Source organism: Morchella sextelata (genome assembly GCF_020137385.1).
Source record: "Morchella sextelata strain SCLS chromosome Unknown scls_17, whole genome shotgun sequence".
NCBI lineage: Eukaryota > Fungi > Ascomycota > Pezizomycetes > Pezizales > Morchellaceae > Morchella > Morchella sextelata.
In genome coordinates this window covers 855,072-871,934 of record NW_025408632.1, presented here as the reverse complement: position 1 = coordinate 871,934, position 16,863 = coordinate 855,072, and the positions used below count along the sequence as shown (strand labels likewise).

The 16,863-nt window shown below is 47.9% G+C and overlaps 4 protein-coding genes across 4 annotated transcripts; 2 read left to right on the top strand and 2 right to left on the bottom strand.

Moving 5' to 3' along the window:
- Nucleotides 1-1,123: 1,123 nt before the first annotated feature.
- H6S33_004340 (uncharacterized protein) lies at nucleotides 1,124-4,222 on the bottom strand (the record flags this gene model as incomplete). Its single annotated transcript, XM_044835690.1, has 8 exons — nucleotides 1,124-2,257; nucleotides 2,313-2,421; nucleotides 2,480-2,562; nucleotides 2,615-2,985; nucleotides 3,039-3,685; nucleotides 3,774-3,859; nucleotides 3,942-4,034; nucleotides 4,187-4,222. 8 exons carry the CDS (start codon nucleotides 4,220-4,222, stop codon nucleotides 1,124-1,126), a joined length of 2,559 nt encoding a protein of 852 aa, XP_044691078.1.
- A 1,971-nt stretch (nucleotides 4,223-6,193) lies between these two features.
- Nucleotides 6,194-7,000, top strand: H6S33_004339 (uncharacterized protein; the record flags this gene model as incomplete). Its single annotated transcript, XM_044835688.1, has 1 exon — nucleotides 6,194-7,000. The coding sequence occupies one exon, from the start codon at nucleotides 6,194-6,196 to the stop codon at nucleotides 6,998-7,000; it is 807 nt and encodes a 268-aa protein (XP_044691077.1).
- Nucleotides 7,001-8,290: 1,290 nt separating this feature from the next.
- H6S33_004338 (uncharacterized protein) lies at nucleotides 8,291-10,076 on the bottom strand (the record flags this gene model as incomplete). The annotated part of the gene is made up of 2 exons (XM_044835687.1): nucleotides 8,291-9,756; nucleotides 9,809-10,076. The coding sequence occupies 2 exons, from the start codon at nucleotides 10,074-10,076 to the stop codon at nucleotides 8,291-8,293; spliced, it is 1,734 nt and encodes a 577-aa protein (XP_044691076.1).
- A 4,584-nt stretch (nucleotides 10,077-14,660) lies between these two features.
- H6S33_004337 (uncharacterized protein) lies at nucleotides 14,661-16,809 on the top strand (the record flags this gene model as incomplete). Its single annotated transcript, XM_044835686.1, has 2 exons — nucleotides 14,661-15,111; nucleotides 15,164-16,809. 2 exons carry the CDS (start codon nucleotides 14,661-14,663, stop codon nucleotides 16,807-16,809), a joined length of 2,097 nt encoding a protein of 698 aa, XP_044691075.1.
- Between the last annotated feature and the right edge of the window lie 54 nt (nucleotides 16,810-16,863).

Below are 16,863 nucleotides of genomic sequence, written 5' to 3'. Positions count from 1 at the left end.
TGGGTTTGATGACGGCTTAAGGGATACATTACCCGGCCGTAAGGGCGAGCGAGAATACATGATTGTAGCTAGTGTTTGATTGCAGCATTATACAGTGTGACCAAACAGATACGTGTATCTAAACTATATAGTCTTCCTCATCGTCACCAGGAACATTTTATATTGGTTGCGTACTATTTCTAATATTAGTTGCATATCATTAGACAAAGAACTACTCCCGAGATGGAAGGGAACTGGCATTATATTAGAGCGTATTTGCCAACCGTCAATTTCAAGAATTTACAAATTGTGGGGCTCCGAAATGGCAACCGGGGCTGTTAATTTTGAATTTCGGTGGGGCGGCATGCTGTGAGATATACCAGGAGGATCACAAGTACCCAGTTTTGTTACTACCGAAGCTAGTATCATGGGTATGAATTTTCAGTTCCAACAGCGTACTTCACAGGTAGCGTGATGGGTTGTCTGGTTTTCGGGGTTTATTCTGTCATACCGTTAACCAGATCGATTTTGGCCACTGCGGGGAACTGTAAATTTTGCCTCCCGAAACTGTCAAGTTTGAAGTGTCAATAGTTGAAATTGACGGTTGGCAAATACGCTCTATTGCATTCTACTTTTTCACTTTAATTCCAACACGATACTATACTTGATATAACCAAACCAAACAAAGGGAACAACAAACGAAATAATCTGGGAGATCAAAAGAACAAAACACAAACTCCGTGTTTCTTTTTCTTCGTCGCAAAAACTATTAAATACAAAATAAAGAGTACGGAAATAAGAAGAGGACGTAAGAACTAGAGGATATATAGAGCTAGTAGCCCGGTAGTGGTGCTGTTTTGTGTTAGTCAGAGCGGAAGTAATTATATCAATAAATACCAGCTTTCGATTAATGGAGAGATATGAATAAGACAAAGGAAAAGATTTTTTCAAGACACGTCCAGACCGGACAAAAAAGAACCCATACACACGAGGAAACAAAAGGAATGTGGTGACGATGTTGCGCTATAATGAACGGAGCCTATCAATTATACCCCAGCCATATATTTCTGGGGGTAAAAACCGTAGTATAAAACAAGAAAGGAAAAAGAAAAATAGACTATTAACCCCAACTACCACTGACTTATCAGTTGTCTTTCTGCTGGTTAGCCACATACTTCCCACTGACCACCTTCCTCACCGTCACAACGCCCTTCCACTCTTCCCCACCAGCAATGACAACATCAGTGCTAACCATACTCTTCACCTCCGCATCTGCGAAAGGGTCTTCAGGCTCCTTCTCTTCTGTAGGTGCAGCTTCAACCTTATCCTTTACAGAAAGCGCGATCCCGCTCCCAACATTGCTTGAATCCTCTCCGGAGATCTCCCATCTAACGTCGACAGGCTGATTCCGCGCCTGGCCGTCGGTAGCAAACCGCGCGACAAGTTTCTTGGCACCATTTTCTACATCTTCAGGGCTGATAGAAACATCACCCAGCTTCCATACCAGACGGCCCCTTTCTCGTGAGAAAGCGCCGACAGGCTTGGACTGACATGATGAGGTTGCGGCGCCTTCAACACCGGTGGAGAAAATAACATTTTTCATAGTGAATGCGCCAGTAACACCGTTCAAGCGCCGGAATAGCGGGTTAGGCTTCCAGTGCACAATGACGGAGCTCTGGTGGGGCTCGATCCGCCATACAGGGTTGACAATGATTGGGGCGAAGACATTCGTATTGTTCTCGTCAACATGGATCTGATACTTGAATGCGACGGAGGTTCTATGGATGTTGGCAAGGGAGAGGGTATACTCTGCAACATGGTCGGGAACAGCAGTTATGAATGCTGGGTTTGGTGCTACCTTCTCCAACAGGCTGAAGTTATCGATTCGGAGGATCTCAGTGGTGGGGTGTGAGGGGGTGTCGTGGGGATTGTATGCAACCGCGATTTCGCCAGTGACTTGGGTTCTTAGTGGGGCGCCGTTTTCAAAGGACATGCTTATGGCTTCTATTAAAGAAGCAGAAAGCCCCAGTTCATTTAAATCTGGATGCCTCATCTGGGAGTTCGTAAGGCTTGTTATGGATCTTGAAGACCTTATTGATAGGGTATCCGAGGCACACTCGGAAGCGGCATTGGACGATTTAGGGGTGTATTTAATTGGAGTAAGTGGGGGCGACGAAGGCGTTTCAAAGTCTTGTGGATTCGGAATAAACATAGTATTTCGCACTTGACTAGCATCCCTCCGTCCCCTCGTTCTTCGAGAAACCGTATTTTGTTGTTGCTGTAAGCTCTAATGTCAGCTTGTTTGCTAGTCATGATCACGTGATAATACTTACTGCTCTTAGTGTAGATGTGACTTTTGATAGTGCAGCATCTGCTTCTTCCTCCTCTTCGTGAATTACGTCGTTTTTAATCTCGACCTTGAATTGAGGTTGGCTTTGTTCGCTTTTGAGTTTGTTAGCCCAAACTCATTGCTATATTGAGTGTGTCTTAGGGATCTCACTCAGTAGCCTCATCTGGTATTGAACCTTGCCCAATATCATGAATTGGCGGCGGAATTGTGTATCCTTCAGCATCCGTTTGAGGCTAATCTGATCAGTATATTTCCCTTATACAAAAAACGAAGAATCGTGCTAACCTCAGAAGCTGTGACAGTCACAGAAGGAGTAACGGCGCCTGGTATCTGGTTGCTCTCGGACAAAGTCGTTGCAGTCTCAGGACGACTCTCCCCGTTCGTAGTGGGTGTAGGCGGCGGACCATTTCCAGTTGAAGGCCTCGGGGGTGTTGCACTACCAGAGATCCCCGCGGACTGGTGTTCTGGAGAAAGGCCATTGTTCGAAGGCGACGCCGGTGACGGCGGCATAAGCCCAAGAAGACCTCGGCCAGGACCCCCCTTGCCATTTGAGTCCGGCCGCTTATCTGGTGATGCTGACCTGAAATAGGGTATCGAGCTATTTCGATTTCGGCCTCTGAGAACAGTGCCTAGCCGCTTGAGACCTAAAGAAGAGCCTTTAAATCCTGTCAGTTCATTAAGATACGGAGCTTGATTTGTGCAAACATACCTCCTCCTGAACCTCCTCCGGAGCCGGAGGTGTGAACACTGACAGCATCATCTGTAACAATGGATGGTGTTGACGGCATACCTGGCACTGGCGGGCCACCACTGCTACCCGTTCGGCTTCTTAGCCTCTCAATCTTCGCCTTCCCAACTGTAACCTTGTTCGCAAATCCCTTGATCTCATCGTTGGTATTGATATCCAAAATTGCATTCAGCGTCGTCTCAGCAGCCTGCATATTCCTCTGCGCCTGGTCCAGCTCCAATGTTTGCCATGTCGTCAGGACATCCCGTAGATGATTACACCGGCTCTCATCCGCTGCCTGGAACTTTTCAAATGCGAATGGCGCCTGGCTCTCCCACTCGCTATTTGCGCTCTCAACTCCCTTCGCTGCCTCGGCTACCTGCGCGTGTTTCGCCTTTTGGCCCCGTCGCTTGATCTTTTCAGACTTTTCCTCCGCCTGGTCGACGGCCTTTGCCGCGGCCGCTAATGTCATCTCCATGCTCTTCATTCCCGACCATTCGGCATTTCTGTTCGTGAAGTCCCTAAGCGGGCGCTCCACTTCTGTGTCAATGCGCTGCGCAAACTCCTGGTGCGAGATTGCCAGGGCCGTAGTCGAGCTGGCTATGCGAGTCCATGGACCTTGAAACACCCTGAAAATGAGGAAGAAAAAATGTGTGAGGAAGGATGCAATTGACAAGAACCTGCAAAGCAGTAAAGGCAAAACTGTGGGCGACTTACCCTAAATCCGAACCGTCCCCTTGTATCGTTCGCTTTGCGAGTTTGTTCAGCCCTTGTGCGTAAGCTTCCTCGACTCGTCGGCGTTCCTAGCGATACGGTTTAGTGGGGAGAAGATCGCTCTCGCTAGCTAGCTAGCTAGCCAGCCAGGTGCGTGGAGTGGTATGGTACCTGAAGCCAATCGGCGATCTCAAGGTTTAGAGTCTGCACTCTCTGTAACCGATCCCGGAGAATCTTGACTGCAGGTGTTGGATGTACGGAGCTCTACATGGGACGGAATGGGACGAAGACAATCCCAGAGAGGTCAGCGATCAATCATTCCTCCAATAAACAGGAAAACATAGCCCTGGGAATGAGGGGAGGCAATGGCAATGGCACCTGTTGTGAGTGGGAAATAAGTGAGGGAAAACACAAACCACAATGCCCGGGTACTCGGAACGTGACAGTTCCATGGTGTAGTTTTTTTTCTTCCTGCTTGTTTTTCGACTTTCTTTCGCACACTTTCAGAACCCACCAGCGAGTATCAGGGAAGCGCAGAAGAGGTATGAGGAAGTGAAAATAACAGTAGCGATCGATGACGATGCTGATAAGGGGTGTGGAGAGGGGTGTTGTCGATATACTGATGGGTATGCGTGGTGAATACAGGCGACAGTTAGTTAGGCTAGAGCATGTACGTAGACTCTAGTATTACATGTAGTAGCTGGTAGTAGATGGGTATATGTATGTTGACGAGTGCGAGGCGGACGGATGAGATGCAGGAAGGGGACGGGGGGAAAGTTCTGAGAGAGGAAAGACGAGTGGGTTAGGTGTCAATCAGTCAGTCGGGTCTCACTCAATCAGTCAAGTCCGTGTGGTTGTCTCACATAGGGAATGTGGGCAGAATGTCTAAGTAAAGACAGGAGGGATTGGTAGCTAATTAGGAGTTATTGGTATGTGTAACCATGTATCGTTGGTACATACCTTGAAAATACTCGGGATAAACAAACTCTACTCTACTTCCAGATGGCCAATAGATACTCCGCAGCATAGAGTATATATAATCCAGCATAATTACCTGCAAGTGCAACAATTACTCTCTCCTCATTCTTCGAGCACTGGCCTGTGTCCTAGTCAGCCGAGATGATGTGGCTTGCTGTGCGAGTGCCAACAATACCTACTCTTGAGTAGATTGAGTACATACATGTAATTCACCAAGGGTAAATCATCCCATCATGCTTGTTGTACCTACAGAACCATGGCCAGAGCTTTACCCTGTAAAATGCCTCCCGCTGTGGCATAGTCACTGAGCCACTCTCCACAACCCCTACCAGCCTACATGCTCCCCGGGAAAATCGTAGACACGGTGTTGAGGTAGGCAGGCACTCTAGGTTATTCTCCGGGTGGAACCGTTGTCCGCAGAAAAAAGGAAAGAGAAAAAAAGCGCTCTCAAAAGCACGATTGAAAGAAACCTCGGTCAAGTAACACCACTTCGATTCCAGAAGCTCTACGCTCTTCTAATCACTTCTTCCACTACCGGTACTCTAACTGGCGTATGTGCGTGTGATGTGTGTGTGTGCCGTGATTGTGAGGAATAACTTCGCTTAAAAGACCTATCTAAACAAATTCATCCATAAAGCAAAAGAAAGCAAATTCCCCCTCATCCTCAACTTCTGCTTTTATCCCCGCACCCACGCACCCTCGCAACTCGCACGATATTCCGCCCCTCTCCGCACCGCAACCACGCATTAGCAATGTCTTCGAACACGCAGCAGTCGTGGAAATCACTACTTAGCTTCACGGATAGATTTACTGTCATTGATCAAATGTTGGTCCCGTTTGATATTCCCCTTTTTTACTAGTTTGTTCACGATATATTACGGACTCCCCCACGTTCATGTGTTGACGTTTCCCCGTTGTTTTCTTCCGCAGAGCCTCATCCTTAAGACTAGACCCTACATTACAGCATTCCCAGACGCTCAAAACCGCCCAGGAGATTGAGACACAATGTTTCAATGAGGCTGATACAGAGGTACTGCGAGTTCCTCCTTTAGTCGTGATTTTCTTGGTGTTTTTGAACCGAACTCGAGTTTACAGCCATTTGTCTGTTGCACCTGTGTCACGTGACACATCATAATTTGAAATTTCCACTCACCAATTATCACTCGCTGAACATTGTGTATCACTCACAGGAAGATTATACCTACGCCTGGAAATCAAAAATCTCCCAGGAAACCAAACAAATTCCTCTACCCACACCCTCCCCTCCATTCTCTCCACCCACACCAAATGGGTTCACTTTCAGTGATGCTGTCGGCGGCACCACATTAGGAAAATATACCTCCTGCCATCACCATACCTCGGGCCTTTTCTCCACCATCTACCGGGCGACTTCGCATCATACCACCCACCAACTTGTGGCCCTAAAGCTTACTAACCCCGCAACCATGATTGCTCCGCATGATTCCAAAAGGGAGGCCAGGATCCTTACGCAGCTCACAGGCCACCCCAACATCATCCCACTGCTAGAATCCTTCACCCTACCCCCATCTAGCTTCGTGCTCGTATTCCCGTTCTACAACTACGACCTCAACATCCTGCTTCATGACAACCCCGGCGGGAAGGACCTTACCCTCCAGGCGCGGCTTTCAATCCTCCGCCAGACTGCCGAGGCCCTGGTATGGTGCCACGAGCACGGCGTGATCCACCGTGATGTCAAGCCGAGCAATATCCTCGTCTCCGAGCCCGGCACTTCTGTTGTTCTCGCCGACTTTGGAATTGCATGGCATGCATCTGATTCTGCAAGTGAGCCCGCGGACGAGAAGATCACGGATGTGGGCACGACTGCATACCGGCCACCCGAGATCCTGTTTGGGTGGAGGTCCTATGGGCCGGAACTGGATATGTGGGCCTTTGGGTGTGTGGTTGCGGAGTGCTTTATGGCGCCGCAGGAAGAAGACGTCGAGACGTTCTTCAATGCAGGGGATCTAGGGAGTGAATTGCGGCTTGTCGGAAGCATCTTTGGAAAATTGGGAACGCCAACAACAGAGACGTGGCCAGAGGCGAAGCGATTTCCTGATTTCGGGAAGATTCTGTTCCATGTTTTCCCGACAAAGAGCTGGGAGGAGTTGCTACCAGGCGCCAGTGTAGAGGTGAGAGATTTGGTGGGGAGATTATTAGTTTATGAGGGCGTCAAGAGGTTGAATGCAAAGGAAGTCGTGGCCCATGAGATCTTTAGAGGGGTTTCGGGTTAGTCAGGTTTATTGACAATGCATGTTCATTCATAAGACTACATATCAAGATCTATATAGCTAGAATTGTGTTCGATAAAACGGGGACATAAGAAAGATCAAAACCAACCTAAACTACTAGCGAGTGAGAATCTATGATATAAAGACACACGTATTGAAAGAGAAGTTCGACTAATCGTCTTACTTATTTCGTTGCCCCAGTCCCGAGAGTACCAATATGGATCTTGTGCCAGACCTGGGGCGCGGGGAACGGTGGCTACATGTATATAGCAAAGATTGAAGTAGGCTAGGCTCTGGTGACGTAGATGGTTTATATATTTACATCTGGTTCTTGTCCTGACACATACAGGTAGGAATATAATTGATGTAGACGAGTCTACATACATGTAGTCTCATGCCTATCTCCTACGGGCAGCTCGTTGCTTTCCGTAATCATTTACTGGCAGTGGAACGGAGCCGTGGGTAAATACATGTACATGTAGCTACATGTATATATATAAGATCTTATGCAATTGCAATGATCCACATAAAAGTCAACTACATGTACATGTACACTTACATGTACCTACATGTATGTACATGCACGTATCAAACTTACCCGCCCCCACCCCTACGACCTCCCTCTCTACCTCAACTTGCACCCAGTGATGATGCATGTCCCAATTATATAATTATCTGGGCTTATCGGTTATATGGCATCTTACCTCTCCGCCACATAACCTAGCACAACGACCCTACTTTACTACTACACCTACCAACGTAAACCATATTATCAATACATCATAGAATAAACTAACCACTTCGATCTAAGATGATAAACCTTGGGCTAATGTTTCAGTTTCGGGACGTGGTCTTTACGGTTTATGAACTATAGTGTCTACTTTGGTTGAAGACAAGCCTGAGGGTTACCAAAAGTTTTCAAGTACGCCTGACCAACTTTGTCTACTATATTCATGACATCTCACTCGTGGTTATGAGCTTAGGAAATTCCTATTGATGAATGATAACTAATTATTGTATTCAGCCTAGGAAATTCCTATCAACCGTGGCGGCTTCAATCAAGTCACGCTAGTACAGCCTAAGACTTTGAACATCAACAAATATTGTGGTTGATTTACATGCATGGCCATGGCTTTGATCGATTTTATGATCAAAAGAACGATTTTCATTGTTTATAAACCTATTTAGACAATCCACCCCAGAATTGATAAACGCCATATGTATACCCCCATCCCAGTACGATAGTATAGTACACTACATGTATATCATGACTAAAAGCCATAGAAGATAAGTTCAAGAAAGATCTATATTACCATCTTTTCTCGGTCTACCTCTACCCCTCTTTACTACCTGTGCTTCTTCGCCTGTGATAGTGGTAGTAGATGCAGTAACGTTGACAGCGGCATTTTCGTCCTTCCTCGGTCTACCTCTGCCTCTCTTTACCACCTGTACTGCTTCGTCAGAAGTGGTGGTGGTAGCGATATCTTCATTCTTCTTCGATCTATGGCATCTCGGTTTCTCCTCTTTGTTGGTATCAGAGTCGCTGGCCATCGTCTCTCCTGCCGCCTTTCTCCTCCTCCTCACCCTCTCTACCGTCTTCAACGCGTCCTCATCGATCTCAACCTTATCCCTCGGTTCCACCTTCTTATTTGCTGCAAAACTATCCCTTGCCTTCTTCCGAGTCTCCTCAAGCTTCACGAGTCTCCATGTACATCCCTCCTGGAATTCGCACATGCCGCATTTCCATGCTTCCTCGATCACCACGCCTCTAGTTGTCCTCTCGCCCTTCCACCATTGCATTACATCATCTAGATGTCGCTCCCGCACGTCCTCCTCTACCCGCCATGACCGCTCCGCGATCACTTCACCATTACCCTGGAAGCGGTATGTCACACCGACTGTGTCACCAATGCTGTCGATGGCTTTAGCATACTGGGACAGCACCAACGACCACATCCCCGGGAGTGAGTTATTGTCTAGGAGATCTTGCAGTGAGATGGCGGACTGCAATGATGCAATTTGTGCAATGAAGGCGTCCGAGAATCGGGCTGTCGGGGAGAGGTTATGGTGCGCAAGGACCTCGTTAAATGGAACAGAGGGCAACGAGGCGAGCAACGTGTGGTAAAATGTTAACTGCAGCGATGCGGAAAGTTGCTGTGACTGCCTAGGTACTGTGGGCGTCATGCGGGTCTTGGTATCTGTGATATAAACAACCTTTGGGACATCGTCAGGGCAGGTCGTGTAACTCTCATCATCCGACGGAGTCTCTATCGCCTCCATCCCTGCCTCCACCTCCGCCTCCACCTCCGTTTTATCTGGCCGAGGGTGGTCATAAGTTATCTCGTCAATAATTCCACTAATAAATATCCCATTCAACCACCCAAATACTTCTAGCTCTCTCGTCATTCCATACTCCTCTAGTGACTGAAGTCCCTGGCATATATTGAACAACTTAAGTCCCCACTGGTCTTCTTTCGTTCTGACCGTCACAGGCACCGTCGTATGTACCTCCTCTTCTAGCACCTTATGTAGCCTCGTTCCCTTTCGCATCGCCGGCGTTTTACGCTTAAACCCCGTTTCTAACGTATACATAAACTGCTGTTCACACCACACGCCACTGACCAGATCTGTGACGCTCAACCGGCCACGCCTCGACCGAAAACGCTCGTACGGAGATCTCCCCGGGAGTGGCGGGGAAGTATCAGCGGCCTCCATCTCGGGCTGCGCGGGACTGATCGTTGGGAGTGTTGGTGTTGGGCCTGCGCGCGCGACGTCAGCCTCGGTCTGTAGCAATCTTTGCGGGCATATTACTGGTCTGCGGAGGCTCGGTTTCGTACTGCACCACCAGAGATGCCTGGTTGAGAGACCGCGCCGGGAAATCATGATGTGGGAGCGGCGGGTATAGATGTGCTGGATCATCAAGAAGGTTGAGGAGGTCGATGTCAGTAAGATCGATGTCGCTGCCGTAGTCACTACCACTGGCAACTGCAGTCGACGTTGAGGAATCGTGGCCGTCGAGGTCTGGGAGGTTGATATCGCTCCCGTAGTTGCTGGACGATGATGATGATGGTGGGGACATGGTGGTAGTGTATGCGCAGGTAGTGCACAGGGAGGACGCGCTCGAGGGGGTTAGGTGGTGGGGAGTGGCGATAGCGCGTTATCCGGATGCATCCATGAAGATCGAGGATGCCAAGTGTTTTTTTTTATTGTTTGTAGAGTTTTAAGGGGTAAGGTGTTTGCTGTTGTAGGGATTTAGTTTTATGTTGTACTGAGTTTCTGGACTCGCTTCAGTATTATAACTATGTATATATGTACACCCGCAGGAAAAAAGTGAGGAAACAATGAGTAGCGTGACAGCAAGTGCATCTAACTTGACATCCCCACACCCCCAATACAGCCTCACGAGTATTCCCTAGCCATGCCTTTTGACAAGTCCGGAAAGTGAAGAGAGGCTACTCTTAATGAAAACATAAAAGTTATTGAAGCCCAAGCTAGGGAAGAGTGGGAAAGGCTAGATTGGAAAAATGTATATAAAATCATTGACAGCATACCAAATAGAATTGCAGTAGTAAAGAACAAGGGAAATCATAAAAAGTGGTAAATATAGTTCAGAGGCCGTAGTATCTATTCTGTATCTCATTGTGTAGTCATATTACTTCTATTCATTTCCATTTTCACTTTTTCATTAGGGTTCTGATTGGTTGCACTCGTTGTTTCCTCACTTTTTTCCTGCGGGTGTACATAAGTAACGACCAGATATCGTGGTGGTCTTGGTTATATAGCCGAAACTTACACTCACGGCACTGGTAGGAATGCAGCAACGGGAAAGGAAAACAAGCAAACAAACGATCTCGCACCTAATTCTAGGGTAATTTTTGTGGTTATAATGAAGTAAGTACCCGGCGCTATAAGATATCGATTTAAGGTTACTATATCTGTTAGGGCATACATGTAGTTATGTTGAATCACCAGATATCACTCATTCTATTAGCACAGTAACGGAGCCATGGTTACAAGTATTTGGGTTACCTAGTTGTATTGTTGACTCCTTCAGTGACTTATATATACGCATACGAAGAAATACTGGACGATCACTTGAACCAATTAATATCAACTTTAGAAGAGGTATTAATATACCTGCCGGCCTGGTACCCAGAATATAGTTATAAGTAAGATGGAGCAAAGTACTAAACTACCCTCCACGGTTACGCTTGGGTTTACAATTCCCTCGACCCCCGATGGCAACAACACAACGAACTACGAGAAAAAAGGTATGATATATTTATGTGTAAATTACTCGCGCGTTAATTAAGTCCTGGAAAATTTTGTGAGGTCGTTGCTACCAAGAATTCTCAGGACTTAATTAATGCGTGAGTACATGTAGCTACAAGTCTATGTTCATGTCGGAAGGGCATAACACCTAGTGCGAGCCCGACTCCCTATTGGAAGAGTAGGACAAATGCGAGTCTGTCTTATATAATTATGTTGGAAGAGCAGGACAAGTGCAAGTGGTGTGTCTACAGCTTGTAGGTTATGCATAACGTGAACATTTATTTGTACCCGCACGAGGTCCTTGACCAACTCTTTCCTACCTGGAAAGTTGAGGCCTAGCCGTTTTTTTTATTGTGGATTGGTGCGAGATATTCCTTAGAACCTGTGTTAAATGTGACCTTTATTTCTCACAGGTATGTTGCGTTGCTCATTCCATTGGGAGTATCTTAAACCTTCGAGGGTATTGTAAACCCAAGCGCAACTGTGGAGGGTAGTTTAGTACTTTGCTCCATAAGTAAAGTCACAACCCCCCCCCCCCCCCCCCCTTTTTTTTTTTTTTTTTTTTTTTTTTTGATATTGAGATAAAGATGAACTAAACTACGTAGAGCCCGCGCACAGAGTGAGTAAACAACGGTTCCATATGATCTACCATTTCCCACGAGGTCGCTATGAGACAACAAAAAGTTTCTAGTTTGAGAATTACGACATACGTCTGTACCTGCACCCTCTATCTAGTAAGCATTATGCCTGCTTCATGTACATACATACATGTAGTATATCAATTCAATTACATATACATAAATGCACGTCTCTTCACACCCCAGTGTTTTTAAAAGTGAAGACGCACTGTATGATAGTTCCACGCGCGCGGCCAGGTACCGCCCCGTTAGACACGAGGTATGTACCACCTCAAGGCCAGGTTTTGAAGCGATAATGCAGATGAAAAAATTATACGAATTCCGATAGCTAGATAATGGAGGCATCTATATATGTTTAATTGGTTCCCTGAACGGTGGAGGTTATTTCGGGGGTACGACTTCAAACCAAGAACACTGATATTATTCCACATTTGCGTTGATAGTTATATTATATATATTCCCCGGCCCCACAAAGTGATATTTAGTCTAATCGCATGTTCCCTCTTATTAGCCATTTCGCACCACACAACTTCTAGCCCAATCAGACAGGGTTCGATTTATTACTGCACCCCGTCGGGGCTGAAGTGAGTCACCCACCCACAGCAAGTATTTCAGCGGCGGGAGCTCAACAAACCAAATAAATGTTTGATTACAAACGCAACATGAGATAGGTGTAGGTTAATACTGTAGAGTCCCTACTCTAGGCCGGTGAGACTCAAGACTTAGGCATGTAAAGGTCTCGTCTCGGACATACATGTATGCTCGCGAACGATGGGGCTGGAAGATGGGATTTCGCGTTTATGGTATGTTCTGGACTGAGTGATGTCTTCATTGATTTAATACGACGTATGCGAGATGACACAAGGTTTAGGGCTCAGAACGGAGCAATAAGGTTTCTCACAACATCAAGTTGGAATACCTGTCCAAAATGGGAGGATAAACCGCGACCGCAGAAGTTCAACATTTTTCTCCAGGCTTCATTTACTCCACTCAAAAACAATCCTACTTGCTAAACTGTCAGGCTATTACATAAACAGTAACGAAAAGGTACTTACGGTCGATAGATACTCTAGGTACTCATGTTGAGATAAAGTACAAACCTCTCCGTGTGTTTTAATACGCGATAACTGACGTCCAGTGCCTAAAAATAGATAGCATCCATGCGTTCCTAGATCTCTCCACACGGGTAAAACTAGGAATGCGTACCTGCGTTAGCGTTGTAGCGCCACTGCCCAAAGCGGACGGAGAGTTGTTGACGAAAAAACTTCGAACGACAAGGGTCCTTGTTCCTGCGTTGCTAGGATTTAAATTGCGACCACTAGCTAACCTGAGCAGCCGAAATGGTGCCTTATCGTCGTGCTTCTGCTCCTGCTAGATCGGGGGCAGAGAAAGAAGAAGGAAAAAAAACATGATGCCCCTGTTGATAAATTGCGGGGAAGGTCTTGGTTGAGGTTATTGAGAAGAGAGAGAGAACCGGGCGAGCTTTCTTTCTTTCGAGTCGGTCGGTACTGTGAATATGATGTCGGCTCGAGGGCCTTAGCATAGGATCAAGGTACGGATATGCTGTCATGAACGTCTGTGCTCCGATACACGGTTTTACAGAAGCCTCCGCCCTGTCCGCCTCTCTCTCTTGTTGTGTTGTGTTGGAGCATATAAGCTGCACGCGGATATAGGGACTTCCCGGTAGTTAAAGAACTATTGAGGTCCATGGCCAGCCAGGTGTGCGCATATGTATGAACAGGTGGGCGGAAAGCAACATTGTTTCTTCCGTCTCACCAAAGACTAATAACTTCAAGAACAAGAAGGTGTTATACAAGACAAATTGGACCTCCGTACCTGGAGGATATACCCCATTCTGCGCTGATGATCATGGCATTAATTCGGAGTCTCCGGATTACAGTGAAAAAGGAGAATGATTGGCCCTTTTAGGCGCGGCCGTTTACATTCGTGGTTCGAAGAACATCGAATTCTCATCTTATTTCTGATGAATTAGCCGAAGATGGAAGCAACGGCTCAAGACGAGAACTCTCTGTGCGGGAGGGTACCTCATGAGTTGTATGTACATATAGGTACCAAAGTTTACATGGGTGGAGTGAGTAGGGGGGAGGTGGGGAATTGGCCAATAAATTATGGGTTACCCCTGATACTAGTGATTTCGACAAGGCGGCCATACTGTGAATTTAGAGGCCATGGGCAGAGGAAGAGGTCGGTTTCCCTCTGGGGAGACATGATGCCTGTTTGGATGTCTGCTGTTCCGCAGTAATGCAGTTGATGGATGTTGCCCGGCGCCTGCAGGCTTTGGCAACAACATCTTATGTTACATGCACTCACCTCTTGTCTTGTCTCGCTCCCCTTTTTCATTTGGCCCTTGTCTTTTTCTCTCTCTCTTCGGTTCCTTTCCTTCCCTCTTTACCTCCACCGTCTCTTCCACTCTCTCTCTTTCCTTCTCTTCTTTTCTCCCCCCCCCCCCCCCTCCCTCTACTATCACGGCTACCAGAAACGTACGCCTTGCTGTCCTTCATTTATCAGCAAGCGTTAATTGCCGTTTCATTCCTTCTTTGGCAAACCCGCCTAGTCTTTCATTTTTGTTCCTAATTGTCTCGAAAATCCACTCCTTCGCTTCCGTACTAGGATATTATCCAATTCCCTATTCAGGAAGAAATTCAATTCATTAACCCAACCAATTGGCAAGAATTCACTTTCTGTGCAATTGGCAAAGGAAACCTCAGTTACCACATTCATTACTATTAAATATGGACGGCCATAGTCACAATCGCCGTTCGCGCGTGCAGGGCCGTGATGCCCGTGCCCGTGCTCATATTCATGATCACGCAAAGAGGGAGGTTGAGACAATGGTAGAGGTCGTCTATGTAACTGCAACGCCGACTGGGACTGGGAAAGTGATTGGGTATCAGACTTTGGACGATAGCGACTCTTCCTCAACCCAGGTCAAGACAACCACTCCTGCAACGCCAAAGACAACCGCTACCAGTACCCAAGCAAAGACAACCACTACTGCCCAAGCAAAGACAACCACTACAGCTGCAGCCACAACACCAAGGACAACTTCGACCCCGAAGACCACAGCAAAGGCGACGTCAACCCAGGAAACTTCTGAATCTGAGACAGAATCCGAGACCACCGAGGCCGCTTCGTCAACTACTGAAGAGCCAAAGACCACGGCGTCTTCAACTGTGGAGGATGGTGAGTCGCTAATTCCTTCGGTGTTGAATGATCCATGGACTGAGAATTGTAGACGCAAGCACTACAGAGAACCCTATAACTTCGGTTCAGACAACCTTCAGTACTCGTGCCGCTTCCAGTAGCAGCGTCTCTTCTGCGGTTGCTCTCGAGTCTGCCACCAGTACTATAACATCCGCCTCCTCGACTAGCAGCGCCGTACCAGCATCGGGCGGATTAGGGACTACTGCGACTGCTGGGCTGATTGCTGGCGCTGTTGCGATTCTTTTGGTGGTGGGCGCATTTGCAATTTTTGCTTTCCGCAGGAGGTCGCAAAAGAAGGCGGCTGCAGCTTATGGAAAGACTGAGGATGAGAAACGTGGGGCTGCTGGAGCCGGAGGATCTCATGGGATTTCGTATGACGAAAAATCAAATGACACCCCCCCTGCTACGAGCTACGACAAGGCACCGAGGGTTTCCCTTCGTCCAGTCACCGAATTCCTTCCAAATTTGATGACAACCCCCGCCGCAACAACTTCTGCTGCTAGTACCACGACTGCAGCTACTGCAGCAACAGCAAGTATAGCAACTACTGCTACTGCCAGTGCTGCTTCTGCCACCGCTGCCGCCGCTACCAAGCAGGCCAATACTTCTTCCGCTGGCTCTGCTACTTCAGCCGCTTCCCGCAAGGCACCACCAGCAGCTCTTAACCTCGTCAAACCAGAAAGCGCTCCTGCCGCTGCCCCTGTCATCATCGCCCCATCGGTTGTCTCCCCATCGGGCTCTACCTTCACAGATGTGTCTACTTCTGCATTCGTTGCGGCCAATGGCGGAATTGGACCAAATCCCGTTCACCGTGTTCAAATGGAGTTTAAGCCTTCTATGGCCGATGAACTTGAACTTCGCGCCGGTGCCCTTGTACGTCTTTTGCACGAGTATGACGATGGCTGGGCGCTCTGTACCCGCCTTGATCGTTCCCAGCAGGGTGTTTGCCCGCGTACTTGTCTTTCCCAGCGCCCTGTCAAGCCGCGTCCTCAGGGTCCTCAGATATCCACTCAACAGGGTTATGCACCTGGTCCTAATGGCCGTCCACAGAGTCCCGCTAGAAATGGACCCATCCGCGCCTTTTCTCCCGCTGGTAGCCCTGTGTTGCGCACTCAATCGCCAGGCCCTGGTCCTGCTGCACGTGGATTTAACGCCATGTCTCCTACATTGAAGACACCCCAATCCCCGGTACAGCGACCCCAGTCTACAGGTATGGGCTACGTGAAACCCCAGTATCGCCCTGCTGGCGAGTCTGCACCTAAAGTCGAATCAACCCCCAGTACACCGATAATCTCCGCCCCATCTTCGCCTATAGCTCCTCCTGCGATCTTGAGGGTTGGCCCTCCACCCCAAATCACAATCTCTGCGGCGCCAGAAGATCGCCCGGCCAGCCCTAGCAACTCTAGGCCACAGAGCCCCGTCAGTCCTGTGAGCCCTATGAACTCTGCAAGCCCTCCTGCGAGCCCTGTGAGCTCCGTGAGCTCTGGAGAAGTACCTTCTCCTAAATTTGCGCCGGTCAAATCAAGCCCCTTGGCCAATGAACAGAGAGCCAGTATCGTGGACGTTGTTGAGGAACCTGCAAGCACCGCACAACCACGTGCTAGCACCGAAAAACCACGTGCCAGTTCCGAGCAGCCACGTGCCAGCTCTGAGCAAGCTACTTTCCACGCCATGTAAAAGTGATAAATTTGTCTTTATTTCTTGCCGTGAAGAGTAAATCTCGTAATGGAG